Below are 15,421 nucleotides of genomic sequence, written 5' to 3'. Positions count from 1 at the left end.
ACTGTTTCTGTACTTTGTTGTACGCATCTTTGCATGAGATATTCTTGTGGTATGTCTAATTTGCTTGAAGAAATCTGTATTTTTTTCCCATTCTGTTGTTTTCCTCTATTTCTTTGCATTGATCACTGAGGAAGGCTTTCTTATCTCTCCTTACTATTCTTTGGAATGCTACATTCAAAAGGGTACATCTTTCCCTTTCTCCTTTTCCTTTCATTTCTCTTCTTTTCTTAGCTATTAGTAAGGCCTCCTCAGACAACCATTTTGTCCTTTTGCATTTTGTTTTTCTTGGGAATGGTCTTGATCTCTGCCTTCTGTACAGTGTCACAGACCTCTGTCCATAGTTCTTCAGGAACTCTATCAGATCTAATCTCTTGAAATCATTTGTCACTTCCACTGTATAATCTTAAGGGATTTGATTTAGGTCCTACCTGAATGATCTAGTGGTTTTCCTTACTTTCTTCAATTTAAGTCTGAATTTGACAATGAGGAGTTCATGATCTGATCCACAGTAAGTTCAGATTGGTAGGCACTGGAGCAATGGCTACCCCATGTCCAAAGGCAAAGTAGAAGCCCCAGCAAGACCATAGGAGGGGCGAAATCACATTTAGAATCAAGCGCCATAGGTGCCAGAGATGCTCAGAGAGCTCAAACAAACCTTGTGCACACCAGGACCCAAAGATCCTACAGAGACTGAAACAAAACTGTGTTTGAGTGTCTCCTGTGGAGGTATGGGTCAGCAGTAGCCTGCCACAGGGATAGAGGCTCTGGGTTCAACAGACTTGTGTATGGCATAAGCCCTCTTGGAGCAGGTCCCATTAACCCCACAATAGAGCTGCCAGAACTTACACAGGACTGAAGAAATAGATGCTTGGAGGTCACAAGCAGAACATGTGCACACAAGGACTCAGGAAAAAGGAGCAGTGGCCCCACAAGAGACCGACCCTGGCTTGCCTGTGATTGTCCAGGAATCTCCAGCAGAGGCGTGGATTGGTGGCCTGCTGCAGGGTTGGGGACACTGAGTGTAGCAGTGCATGTATGGGACCTTTTGAAGAAGGTCGCCATTATCTTCATTACCTCCACCATAGTTTGGTCTCAGGAAAATAACAGGGAGGGAACACAGTCCCACCTTTCAACAGAAAATTGGATTAAAATTTTACTGAGCATGGTGACGCCCATAACCCCCTCAGTCAGTCTCTCCCATCAGGAAGTTCCCATAAGCCTCTTATCCTTCTCCATCAGAGAGCAGACAGACTGAAAACCACAATAACAGAAAACTAACCAATCTAATCACATGGACCACAGCCTTGTCTAACTCAATGAAACTATGAGCCATGCCATGTAGGGCCACCCAAGACAGACAGGTCACGGTGGAGAGTTCTGACAAAACGTGGTCCACTGGAGAAGGGAATGGCAAGTCACTTCAGTATTCTTGCCTTAAGAACCCCTTGAACAGCATTGAAATGAAAAGAGATAGAACACTGAAAGATGAACTCCCCAGATCCATAGGTGCCCAATATGCTATTGGAGATCAGTGGAGAAATAACTCCAAAAAGAATGAAGAGACAAAGCCAAAGCAAAAACAATACCCAGTTGTGGATGTGAATGGTGATGGAAGTAAAGTACTATGCTGTAAAGAACAATGCTGCATAGAAACCTGAAATATTAGGTCCATGAATCGAGGCAAATTGGAAGTGGTCAAATAGGAGATGGCAAGATGGAACGTTGACATTTTAGAAATCAGCCTACTATAATGGACTGAATGGGTGAATTTAACTCAGATGACCATTATATCTACTACTGTGGGCAAGAATCTCTTAGAATAAATGAAGTAGCCATCATCATAAACAAAAGAATCTGAAATACAGTACTTGGATGCAAGCTCAAAAATAGCAGAATGATCTCTGTTCGTTTCCAAGGCAAACCATTCAATATCACAGTGATCCAAGTCTATGCCCTGATGAGTAATGGTGAAGAAGCTGAAGTTGAGCGGTTCTATGAAGACCTACAAGACCTTCTAGAACTAACACCCAAAAAAGATGTCCTTTTCATTATAGGGGACTGGAATGCAAAAGTAAGAAGTCAAGAAACACGGGGAGTAACAGGCAATTTTGGCCTTGGAGTACAGAATGAAGCAGGGCAAAGGCTAATAGAGTTTTGCCAAGAAAACACATTGGTCATAGTAAACACCCTCTTCCAACAACACAAGACAAGTTTCTATACATGTACATCACCAGATGGTCAATCCCCAAATCAGACTGATTGTATTCTTTGCAGCCAAAGATGGAAAGCCATATCAGAGAAGAAATCCCAGTAGCAGAATAAATAAGGAGTGAACATGTACACTAATGTCTAAACCAAGTTTGTGTGCTAGATGCCTAGTGAGGCCAAACAAAAAGAAAAATCGGAGCTTTCAGCAGAGAAAAGTCTATTGATCTTGGGCACTGCCCTCCAGAGAAAATAGGAGATGGCTGTCCACAGTTCCATCATGCTGGCTGGCCAGGGTGCAAAGTTCTTAAAAGCAAGAAGAGTAAAGAGAAGGAAAGGGGGCTTTGTAATTTTAGCTTCCCACAGATCTCAATTGCAGACTTACTGCCACTGTCTTAACTCTTATTCTACAGAGAGCAAAAACAATAGTTGAGACATTTTATTATTTACTTAGAGCATTATGTATTGGTCAAGAATGTCAATTCGCAATGGCTCCTGATTTTTTTTTTTTCTTTTAAGTCCTTTTGAGATTTCTGTTTCCTGCAAGACCATTTGGGTTTGCTTCACTTGTGTTCCCTCACTTTCCTAATTGTAGTAATTTTAAATGAGTCCACTCTTTGGAACTCAGGGAAGGCCTAGAAGACTCAAAGCCTTTCTCTAAAAATCAGAAATGAGGGACTCTGAGGGACTTTTGAATCCAGGAAGATCCCTCAAGTCCTGTTTGATTTCATTAAGGCAGGACACAAATCTTCATGTTGCATATGCATAAGGTAGGAAACAAGGGAAAGAGTACTTGATTAGGGGCAGGGAGGGAGGGAATCTAGGTAAGATTTGAAAGGATAATTAGAGGCATACATTACAAAAAGAAAGACTACCTGGAGCAATAGATATACTAAAATAATTATATAGTAATCAACATGCCCTCTAACTTCCTCTTTGGGATTTTTTTTTTCATGTAGATAAAAATAAATCCTCACTGCCACAGTATTTCATTTTTGTAGGATATCAGGTAATTCATATTTCAAATATGATCTCATCATCAATTCCATGTGTTGACATTACTTGAACATCTCTAATGTTTGAAGCTCTGGTTTGTAGAAAATATACTCAAAAATCAAAATCCTTAAATCTGAGAGACTCGTATAAAAATTAGAAAACTGAGAAAAGGTGATTTTATCCAAAAAGTGCTTTGTACTCGTTTTAAGTCTTCACTTTTAAACTCCCCAGCTCTTCAATCTAACTACAGGAAGCAAGATCAGTTACTCAGTAGTGTCCAACTCTTTTTGAATTCATGGACTGCAGCACATGAGGCTTCCCTGTCCATCACCAACACACAGAGCCCCCTTGAAGCTCATGTCCATTGAGTCGGTGATGCCATCCAACCATCTCATCCACTGTTGCCCTTACTCCTGCCTTCAGTCTTTCCCAGCCACAGGGTCTTTTCCAATGAGTGAGTTTCTTCTGGGGACCATCTATTGGCCAAAGTATTGGGCCTTTAGCTTCAGCATCAGTCTTTCCAATGAATATTAAGGACTGATTTCCTTTAAGATTGACTGGCTTGATTTCCTTGCAGAAGACTCTCCAACAGCACAGTTTAAAAGCACTGGGACGACCCAGAGGGATGGTACGGGAGGGAGAAGAGAGGGGGGTTCAGGATGGCTAACACGTGTATACCTGTGGTGGATTCATGTTGATGTATGGCAAAACCAATAAAATATTGTAAATAATTAACAATTAAATAAATAAATTTATATTAAAAATTAAAAATAAAAGCATCAATTTTATCTATGATCCAACTCTTACATACATATCACTACTAGAAAACTCATAGCTTTTACTATACAGGCTTTATCTCTTCTTTTTCATATGCTATCTAGGTTTGTCATAGCTTTTCTTCTAAGGAACAAGAATCGTGAAACTTCATTGCTACAGCGACCATCTGCAATGATTTGGGGCCAAAATAAAGTCTGTCACTGTTTCAATTGGTTCCTCATCGATTTGCCATGAAATGATGGGACCAGATGCCACTTTTTTTAATGTTGAGTTTTAAGCCATCTTTATCACTCTCCTGTTTCACTTTGACCAAGAGGCTCTTTAGTTCCTCTTCACATTCTGCCATCAGGGTGGTGTCATCTGCATATCAGAGATTATTGACTTTTCTTCCTGCAATCTTCATTCCAGCTTGTACCTCATCAAGCACAGCATTTCACATAATGTACTTGCATATAAGTTAAATAAGCAAGCTGACAATATACACCCTTGATGTACTCCATTCCCAATTTGGAACCAGTCTATTATCCCACATACAGTTCGAAATATTGCTTCTTGACCTACGTACAGGTTTCTCAGGAGGCAAGTAAGGTGGTCTGGTATTCCCATCACTTTCAGAATTTTCCATTTTTTTGTGATCCACACAGTCCAAGACTTTAGTGTATTCAATGAAGCAGATGTAGAAGTTTTTTGGAATTCTCTTGCTTTTTCTATGATCAAATAAATTTTGGTAATTAGATCTTTTGTTCCTCTGCCTTTTCTAAATCCATCTTGAACATCTGGAAGTTTTCGGTTCACATACTGTTGAAGCCTCTCTTGGAGAACTTTGAGCATTCCTTTGCTAGTGTGTGAGATGAGTGCAATTTTTTGGTAGTCTGAAAATTCTTTGGCATTGCCTTTCTTTGGGATGAAAACTGACCTTTTCCAATCCTGTGGCCAATGATGAGTTTTCCAAGTTTGCTAGCATATTGAGTGCAGCACTTTCAAAGCATCATCTTTTAGGATTTGAAATAGCTCAGCTGGAATTCCATCACCTTCACTAGATTTTTCATAGTGATGCTTTTTAGGGAGCAAGGGGGGAATAAATTATAAGAAACTATAACCGGCATAGAATGAGCTCAAATAAGAATTATACCTTTTTAAAGGCTTATGCTTACCTTTAAGAAGCATAAGTACCACCTTACTTGCCTCCTGAGAAACCAGTATGCAGGTCAAGAAGCAACAGTTAGAACCAGACATGGAACAAAGGACTGGTTCCAAATTGGGAAAGGAGTATTTCAAGGCTGTATATTGTCGCCTTGCTTATTTAACTTCTATGCAGAGGACATCATGTGAAATGGTGGGATGGTAGAAGCACAAGGTGGAATCACGTTTGTTGGGAGAAATATCAATAACTTCAGATATCCAGATGACACCACCCTTATGGTAGAAAGTGAAGAGGAACCAAAGAGCTTCTTGATAAAAGTGGAAGAGGAGAGTGGAAAAGATTGCTTAAAACTCAACATTCAAAAAGTGAAGAGCACGGCATCTGGTCCCATCAGTTCATGGCAAATTGATGGGGAAACAATGGAAACAGTGGCAAACTTTATTTTATGGGGCTCCAAAATCATTGCAGATGGTGACTGCAGCCATGAACTTAAAAGACGCTTGCTCCTTAGAAGAAAAAGTATGACACACCTAGAGAGCATATTAAAAAGCAGAGACATTACTTTGCCAACAAAGTTGTGTATCATCAAAGCTATGATTTTTCCAGTAGTCCTGAACTGATTTGAGAGTTGCACCATAAAGAAAGCTGAGCATTGAATATTTGATGTTTTTGAACTGTGGTGTTGGAGAATACTCTTGAGAGTATTCTCAAGGAGATTTGCAAGGAGATCCAACCAGTCCATTCTAAAGGAAATCAGTCCTAAACATCATTGGAAGGACTTATGCTGAAGCTGAAGCTCCAATACCCTGGCCACCTGATGTGAAGACCTGACTCATTGGAAAATACACTGATGCTGGGAAAGATTAAAGGCTAGAAGAGAATGGGACAACAAAGGATGAGATGGTTAGATGGCATTATTGACTTGATGAACACGAATTTGAGCAAGGTCCTGGAGTTTCTTATGGAAAGGGAAGCCTTGTGTGCTGGGGTCCATGTGGTCCCAAAAAGTCAGAAAACACTGAGTGACTGAACAACAAAAAGGCTTATGCCAAATGCTACACATAGATTCAAAGTTTTTTTTTTTTTTCTTTACACATTCCACTTCAAAACTGAGAGCTGGAAAAGGCAAGATTCCAAGGCAATATTAACATGAAGAAATATTCTAAAGGCTGGTTTCTTGAGTCTGCCCCTTCTTCCTTTACCAAGATATTAAGACCCATACTTCTCCTCTATATGGAGAGAGATCTGGATCAAGAACAGAGTAAAGACAGTTCCACCCCCTGGAAGGCTGTCTCCAGCTAATAAACACTCTTTCCTCAGCAATCTTAGAGGTACCTTCTTAACCTTCAAGACCCAATTCAAATTGTTTCTTCTCAGGGCATTTTCCCTTGTCTCATCAAGGCAGATTTAACCAAATTTTCCCTTGGGCCAAAACCTTTCCTTGCATGCAGCAATCATTACAGTTTTAAACTAAGTTGCATTTCTTTAAATTGAATGTTTTTTTCCTCTACTAGATTATGAGCTTGAGAGGTCATTCCTTCACCTGGTTTTCATTCAATTCCCCCTCAATCCACTTAATTCCCCTGCCAAGACAGGAAGAGTTAAATAATGCTTCCTCCACTTATAATAATTGGTCTTCAATACTTTTGTAATGTTTATTTCATAACTTATCTTCCACAGTTGAACACCAAAATGTTATTATTTGTTTAAAAGGAGAGTCAATACAGATGTTCAAAATTAATTCTGTTGAGTGAGTAAAATTAGCAAAGATTTTGGAAATTTTTCTTGACTACAGAGGTTACTAGATTTTGTTTTAAGTTTATCTCATCAAAAATGTCTCCAAAGCAATGTCTTTGGTAGAAGAATTTTGAGAACCTTTTCAAGATATGATTTGATACTTCATTCAAGCAATATTTTTTTTTTTTTTTTATTTTTAGTTTTTTATTTTTTACATTTTAAAATCTTTAATTCTTACGTGCATTCCCAAACATGAACCCCCCTCCCACCTCCCTCCCCATAACATCTTTCTGGGTCATCCCCATGCACCAGCCCCAAGCATGCTGCATCCTGCGTCAGACATAGACTGGCGATTCAATTCACATGATAGTATACATGTTAGAATGTCATTCTCCCAAATCATCCCACCCTCTCCCTCTCCCTCTGAGTCCAAAAGTCCGTTATACACATCTGTGTCTCTTTCCCTGTCTTGCATACAGGGTCGTCATTGCCATCTTCCTAAATTCCATATATATGTGTTAGTATACTGTATTGGTGTTTTTCTTTCTGGCTTACTTCACTCTGTATAATCGGCTCCAGGTTCATCCATCTCATCAGAACTGATTCAAATGAATTCTTTTTTACAGCTGAGTAATACTCCATTGTGTATATGTACCACAGCTTTCTTATCCATTCATCTGCTGATGGACATCTAGGTTGTTTCCATGTCCTGGCTATTATAAACAGTGCTGCGATGAACATTGGGGTACATGTGTCTCTTTCAATTCTGGTTTCCTCGGTGTGTATGCCCAGCAGTGGGATTGCTGGGTCATAAGGTAGTTCTATTTGCAATTTTTTAAGGAATCTCCACACTGTTCTCCATAGTGGCTGTACTAGTTTGCATTCCCACCAACAGTGTAGGAGGGTTCCCTTTTCTCCACACCCTCTCCAGCATTTATTGCTTGCAGATTTTTGGATCGCAGCCATTCTGACTGGTGTGAAGTGGTACCTCATTGTGGTTTTGATTTGCATTTCTCTAATAATGAGTGATGTTGAGCATATTGCTTAAGCAACTTCTGCAGCTCAAGCAATATTTTTAAGGAATGTTTATTCAGTAGAGGGAAGTGCTTACTCAAGGTATGATGTTGTTACTTCATTTCAGGCAATATTTTTAAGGCATGTCTTTGTCTTGAGTAAAGAAATTAAAGAGGCTTCCTTGGCAGCTCAGAGTTAAAAGACTCTGCCTGCAATGCAGGAGCCACAGGAGATGAGGGTTCTATCCATGGGTCAGGAAGATCCCCTGGAGGAGGGCATGGCAACCCACTCCAGTATTCTTGCCTGGAGAATCCCATGTTTAGAGGAGCCTTGTGGGCTGCAGTACATAGGGTTGCAAAGAGTTGAACGTGACTGAAGCAACTTTGCACACACACATGCAAAGTTAGGAAAATTGAATGATTCAGAAATAACCACGCATATGTTTTAATTTCTAAGAATTCATTTTTTAATATAAAAATATTGATGCAGAATCCGTGCCTGCATAAATTATTTAAGGGCATGTTTTTAGTAACCACTCTGAATTTTTTCCCCACTAGGATACTCGATTCTTCAAGCTATTATGGAAAAAGCAGGACAAAATGGTTGGCACGTCAGCGCTATATGTGTGGAAAATTTTAATGATGTCAACTACAGGCAACTTTTAGAAGAACTTGACAGAAGACAAGAGAAGAAATTTGTAATAGACTGTGAAATAGAGAGGCTTCAAAACATATTAGAACAGGTAAGTGCTGGATTTTATGTTGCTATTATTAACCTAGATCTTTTACAAATATGGTTGATTTTTATTGATTGATAAATATGTTCTCTCACCCATTTAGTCAAAGTGTGGAGTTTGGGAGTTTTTGCTCCATGATCTATTTATTTCTAATATTAAGTCATGGGGCTTCCCAGGTAGCTCAGTGGTAAAGAACCCACCTGTTGATGCAAGAGACACAAGCGATCAGGAATCAATCCCTGGGGGGGGGGGTGGGACCGGGGGTGGGGCGAGAAGATATCCTGGAGGATGAAATGGCAGCCCACTCCAGTATTCTTGCCAAAAGAATTCCATGGACAGAGGAGCCTGGCTGGCTACAGTCCATGGGGTCATAAAGAGTTGGACACAACTTAGTGACTGAGCACACACACAGGCAAGACTAAATCATAATTTTTTAACACCAAAGACCGTTTTTGTTCTCAATGTACTTAGAAGCACTATTTCTCATACATTTTTAAGCTGTACAATAGAAAGGACTTTTTGTGACTCAAGAGCTCTTGACCTCCAATTTTCATAAACACTAATTCTAAAGATTAATGCCTTCTAGAATATTATGAAATGTGACTCTGTATTTTTATAACCTTTAGAGAACTAGCTATGTGAGAAATATCCAAATGAATTAATAAAGCAATGAAATAAAACAAAATTAAGTGACATACTGTGCACATTTTCTTCTAAATGTTTTAAGTAAATACATTACCACTAAAGTGAAGATGGTTTTCAAATCTTCTCTCAAGGACGAATCCTTTAATAAAGATTTTCAGTGCTTGTTGACTTGATTTAAAGCATACAGGAAAAGGTAAAATTGAACTCTGTCATTGCGTTAAATGATAGAAAAATATCATCAAATAAGGGACAATACTTGTTCCTAATCCTGCATATCATGATAAAGCTTTAAAGGCTGTATTTGGCCAAAATTGCAGTGAATGAATGCCATCTAGTGGTTTTATAAATGTTTGCTCATATTTACCTACAATATCTTAGGCTGGCTGAACAATATTGTAGCATGTTTCATTTGTTAGTTTGTTACATACAGTTCATTTGCATAAAATGATTTGATTTGATTACTATGATTTGATTCATAGTAATAACTTACCAGTATGAAAGTTTATTCATAAGAACAACTGAAGTACTCAACTCTACAAATCAAAACGAAGACATGTTTCAGAGATTTCTCTTTAATATCCAAGGACACTAAACTAGATGCCATAAGTTTATTTATTCAACAATAATTAGCATTTGTAAAAGTCAAAAGCAAAAAAGCATGTAAAATTTATTTTAAAGTTCTTTGAAGCCAGATTATACTGTAAGGAAAAAAATGACAGTATTCTCCACCTGTTGCCCTTTTATAGAAGAAAGTGAAAATGATGTCGCTCAGTCGTGTCCGACTCTTCGCGACCCCACCGACTGTAGCCTACCATGCTCTTCCATCTATGGAGTTTTCCAGGCAAGAGTACTGGAGTGGGTTGCCTTTTCCTTCTCCAGGGGATCTTCCAGACTCAGGGATTGAACCCGGGTCTCCCACATTGCAGGCAGACGCTTTACCGTCTGAGCTACCAGGGAAGTCCTTTATGGAAGAAGCGGGGGGAAAACAGTTGATTGATGAATCGTTATTATTCTATTACAAAATTTTAATTTTAACCTGTATATCACTCAGGTTTATTCCTCAGGAAGTCCAAGAAATCATTAAGGTTGTAATTGCATAAAGTATATGAAAATTTTAGTGTGCATTTATGGAATCCAAGAAAGAATATTACTTTCTCTCTTGAGCAAGACCTAGTCTCTTCAGCTCAAACTCCCATTTCTTCCTTCTCCCACTCCACTCCTATGCTGAGAGTTTGAGTTGTTTGACATGAATAACTGAAACTTTGTAAATAACTCTTCACAAATCCTACAGGAGAGTCAATTGTAAGAACTTCAGGGATTACCAAGTTCCTGTCAGTTGCTGAGTAAGGCTCAGATCCTCTAGTTGCTAAAACAGTTGTGCTATGAAAGACCACCTCTGGAGAAGACAACTGAGTGCCTAGACCACACTGACCCATTTCAGAGGTTTAGCAGGTTTCTAAGAAGAAAATCAGCACACCCAGGGGCTATGGATAACTGTTGAATAAACAAAGTTAAATAAACTCTTGCTAAGGAAACCAAGCATCTCATTTTTGTCACAGTTTCAAAGAAATTAATTTTTTCCAGCTTTATTGAGATATGATTAACATACAAGAGAAATACATTATACTTTGATACACAAATATTTTGTGAAATGATTACCACAGTAAGGTTAGTTAACACCTCCATCGTGTGCTGTAATCTGTCACTCAATCGTGTCTGACTCTATGACTCCGTGGACTGCAGCCCACCAGGCCCCTCTGTCCATGGGATTTTCCAGGCAAGAATACTGGAGTGGATTGCCGTTTCCTCCTCCAGCACTTCACATAATGACTTTTTTCTTCTTGCATACCTTTTACGACTACACAAACTACACATTATTTTTTTTTCTTCTTAGGAATGGCAACATTTAAGATCTATTTTCTTAGCAACTTCTGAGTATATGATACAGTGTTGTTAACTATAGTTACCAAGCTGTACATCAGGTCCCACAACTTAGAAAAGTTGAGTGTTTACCATTATCTACTCTATTTTAATTACTCCAGAATTCTAAGAGGTTTTTTTTTTTTACCATGAGTACACAGTAATAATGAGACTATTAACAAATCTTTTTCTCTAAAATACCACTCAAATATAAATTTCATAATTTGTAACAAAGTCCAGTCTAGTGTAAGAATACATTATATGTTCTTAATTGTCCTATAAAATTTCTCCTCAAGAAAAGCTGTTCCAATCCTGAACATTTTTTCACTGTTTATATTTTAATTCCTGTAGCTCTAAGCAAAATCACTTTTAATGTTTCTTGATTTCATTTCTGATTCATCTAAAAACAAAAGCTAAACTAAACTTTGTCAGGAAATTGTACATGCACTTCAATAACTCTCTTTCAACATCTTATTTAATAAAATAATAGAAAAAAGTTTCAGAGAATCAAAGTATTTTTTTACAAAGTAAAATGCTAAATAATCTTGATCATAAAAATGTCTCTAAGATTTTTCTATTAAAATATAAATGATTTTCAAGTATACAACATAAAGTCAATATTTTCATAGATTATATTCCATGTAGAGTTATTATAAAATATCAGCTATATTCCCTGCACTGTACAACATATATTTGAAACTTACTCTTTGCATAGTAAATTGTACCTCTTAATCCCCTACTCCTATCTTGTCACTCACCTATTCCCTCTTCCTGTTGGTAACCATTAGTTATTTCTCTATGTTTGAGTCTGTTTCTGTTTTGTTATGTCAATTTCTTTAATTTATTTCTTAAATTCAACATATAAGTGTATAAACAGTATTTGTCATTCTCTGATTTATTTCACTAAGTAAAATACCCTCCAGTTCTATCCATGGCAATTTTTTGTTTCTTTATAATTGAGTAATATTTGATGGTATACCACATCTTCTGTATCCTTTGTCCATTATCCACTTTATCCATTATCCATTTGTCCACTTAGATAAAGTGGATATTTACCTTGGGTATTGCAAATAATACCTTGGGTATTGTAAATAATGCAACTATGAACTTTGAGGTACATATGTTGTTTAAATTAGTTTTTACTTTCTTTGAATATATACCCAGGAGTGGGATTCCTAAACAATATAGTAATTCTATCTTTTCATTTTTTAAAGGAACATTCATATTTGTTTCCATAGTGGCAGCACCAATTAACATCCCCCCTAACAGTGTAGTAGTGTTCCCTTTTCTTCATATCCTTGCCTACATTTGTTATTTGTGGACTTTTGACAACAGTGGTCATTCTGACAGTTGTGAGGTACTATATTATTGTGGGTTTTTATTTGCATTTCACTAATATAGTGGTGATGAGCATCTTTTCATGTGATTGTTGACCATCTCCATCAAAAAAGAAACAATGTTAATTCACGCCTTCACCAATGTTTTAATCAGATTGTTTTTAATCTTAAATTCTGTGTGTTGTTTATATATTTGGAATATTAATCCTTTATCACTCATATCATTTGTTAGTAACTTTTCTCATTAAGTTGTCTTTCTATCTTGTCAATGGTTTCCTTTACTATGAAAAAGCTTTTTAAGTTTGATAAGGTACCATTTGTTTACTTTTGTTTGTTTCCTTTGTCTGAAAAGAATGGTCCAAAATATATTGCTATGATTTATGTCAAAGATGGTGTTCTGAACATTTTCTTCTAAGAGTTTTATGGTTTCCAGCCTTTAATACTTTCCAGTCTTTAATACTTTCTTTGAATATATGGTCTGACAAAATGTTGTAATTTCATTCTTTTACATATAACTGTCCAATTTTCCAAGCACTACTTGGTGAAAAGACTGCCTTTTCTCCATTATATATTCTTGTCTCTTTATTGTAGCTTAACTGACCATAGGTACATAGGTTTGTTTCTGGGGTCTTTAGGCTGTTCCATTGATCTATGTGTCTTTTTGGTGCCAGTACCATACTGGTTTGATGATTGTAGCTTTTTAGTCTAATGATGTCAAGGAGTGTGATTACCTCCTGTTTCATTCTTTTTTCTCAAGATTGTTCCAGCTATTCAGGATCTTTTCTGGTTCCATATAAATTTTTGGATTATTTGCTCTAGTTTTGTGAAAAATATAATTGTATTTTGGTAGGAATTGCATTAAATCTGTATTGAATCTCTAGGATGGCCATAAAAAAACTGGCCAGAATCCCAGGGAGTTTTCAATCTGCTTCCTTCCCATTTTCCCAAAAACAAGCAGATGTGTGTGCATTCCTCAAAAGTAAAATATCATTTTCTTTCAGCCCCATCTTAAGTCCAGCTAGTTTTCAAACCAGCTAAAGTGATGTGTCTTCTCAATGTAAGACCCCAGGAATGAGGTGGTCAATATGTAGTTCAAACCCTGATTTCTTTGCCTCCTTTATTACCTATCTCTGTGTGGGTCTTTCTTACAGTCTTGCTTGTGGAAGAGCTGTCTGCCAGTTTCCACTTTGTTTATAGCTAGAGTTGCTCTACATGCACATATATTTTTGATGTGTTTGTGGGAATAAGTGAGCTCAATGTCCTCTTTCTCTGCCATCATTTTTTCCCTTTAAAAAAAAAAAAAAAGCCTTTGACAACTTAGCCCTTTCTCAGATGGAGAAATTAATACAATGAGGATAAGACAATATGTTATTAAATTTCTAGAAGCCTGGACACACTTCATATTGTGGTGGCAGCCCTCAATAATTACTTCTGTGACATTTTAATTGTACCAACTTTCAAAAACATGATGTAAATAGCTCACAATTTATATTCAAAATACATTCATAAACAACTGTTTGAGAAGCATTTTATCTTCTGTACATGTTTTCCAAATTATTTTTATTCTATGAACTAATTAGTTCTCATAAATGTCTGATAGTTAAAATAGCACTTAGCCATATATTCATTCAACTATCTCAAAACATGAATTTCAAAACAAATATTTGAAAATGAGTTTTAAAGATATATTGATTTTTCCACTGTTAAATATGCAATGGGGGGAAAATGAAAAAATTTATCTATGAATAAGTATAATGAATAGGTATCACTCACTGGGCTGTAAAAAATACAAAATAGAGAGATTTTTAAATATTTTATATATATAAAAAATATATGAAATTATAAAAATATATTAAAAATTCTATAAAAATAGAAATATATTTTTTAATAAAAACTACCAATTTAGGTTTGTTGTATTGTTTGCATCATAGGCCAATAAAAATTGCATTATTATATCTCTGAATCCCACAGCAATTTGGTTTATTCATTGGAAAAAAATTATGAAAAGAAGCATAAAGCTAAAAACAGTTTTTGGGTATTTGTTGAATTTGTGATTAATTAATGACATTTTTCAATTTTTACTTATAATAGTACACAATTTTAGACACTGACACTACTGACAACGCCAAAATCAGATTGATTATATTCTTTGCAGCCAAAGATGGAGAAGCTCTATACAGTCACCAAAAACAAGACCAGGAGCTGACTGTGGCTCAGATCATGAACTCCTAATTACCAAATTCAGAATTCCATTTCTTCAAATGGAAGAAAGTAGGGAAAATCGCTAGAGCATTCAGGTATGACCTAAATCAAATCCCTTATGATTATACAGTGAAAGTGAGAAATAGATTTCAGGGCCTAGATCTGATAGATAGAATGCCTGATGAACTATGGAATAAGGTTCGTGACATTGTACAGGAGACAGGGATCAAGACTATTCCCATAGAAAAGAAGTGCAAAAAAGCAAAATGGCTGTCTGGGGAGGCCTTACAAATAGCTGTGAAAAGAAGAGAGTGAAAAACAAAGGAGAAAAGGAAAGATATAAGCATCTGAATGCAGAGTTCCAAAGAATAGCAAGAAGAGATAAGAAAGCCTTCTTCAGTGATCAATGCAAAGAAATAGAGGAAAACAACAGAATGGGAAAGACTAAGATCACTTCAAGGAAATTAGCGATACCAAGGGAACATTTCATGCAAAGATGGGCTCGAAAAAGGACAGAAATGGTATGGACCTAACAGAAGCAGAAGATATTAAGAAGAGGTGGCAAGAATACACAGAAGAACTGTACAAAAAAGATCTTCATGGCCCAGATAATCACAATGCTATGATCACTCATCTAGAGCCAGACATCCTGGAATATGAAGTCAAGTGGGCCTTAGAAAGCGTCACTACGAACAAAGCTAGTGGAGG

General features: G+C 36.9%; 1 protein-coding gene across 4 annotated transcripts in view; it reads left to right on the top strand.

Annotated features, from left to right (window-relative positions):
- Window positions 1-15,421, top strand: part of GRIA4 (glutamate ionotropic receptor AMPA type subunit 4) — a 666,530-nt gene that overhangs the window by 457,338 nt on the left and 193,771 nt on the right. For all 4 annotated transcript variants that reach the window (XM_069554788.1, XM_069554789.1, XM_069554786.1 and 1 more), the window contains exon 5: window positions 8,431-8,615. In XM_069554788.1, coding sequence (XP_069410889.1) covers window positions 8,431-8,615 — 185 coding nt within the window. The remainder of the gene's footprint in view (window positions 1-8,430; window positions 8,616-15,421) is intronic.

This window comes from Ovis canadensis, chromosome 15, assembly GCF_042477335.2.
Source record: "Ovis canadensis isolate MfBH-ARS-UI-01 breed Bighorn chromosome 15, ARS-UI_OviCan_v2, whole genome shotgun sequence".
NCBI classification, from domain to species: Eukaryota; Metazoa; Chordata; class Mammalia; order Artiodactyla; family Bovidae; genus Ovis; species Ovis canadensis.
The sequence above is the reverse complement of the archived record's forward strand: the minus strand, read 5'-3'. Positions and strand labels throughout refer to the sequence as shown.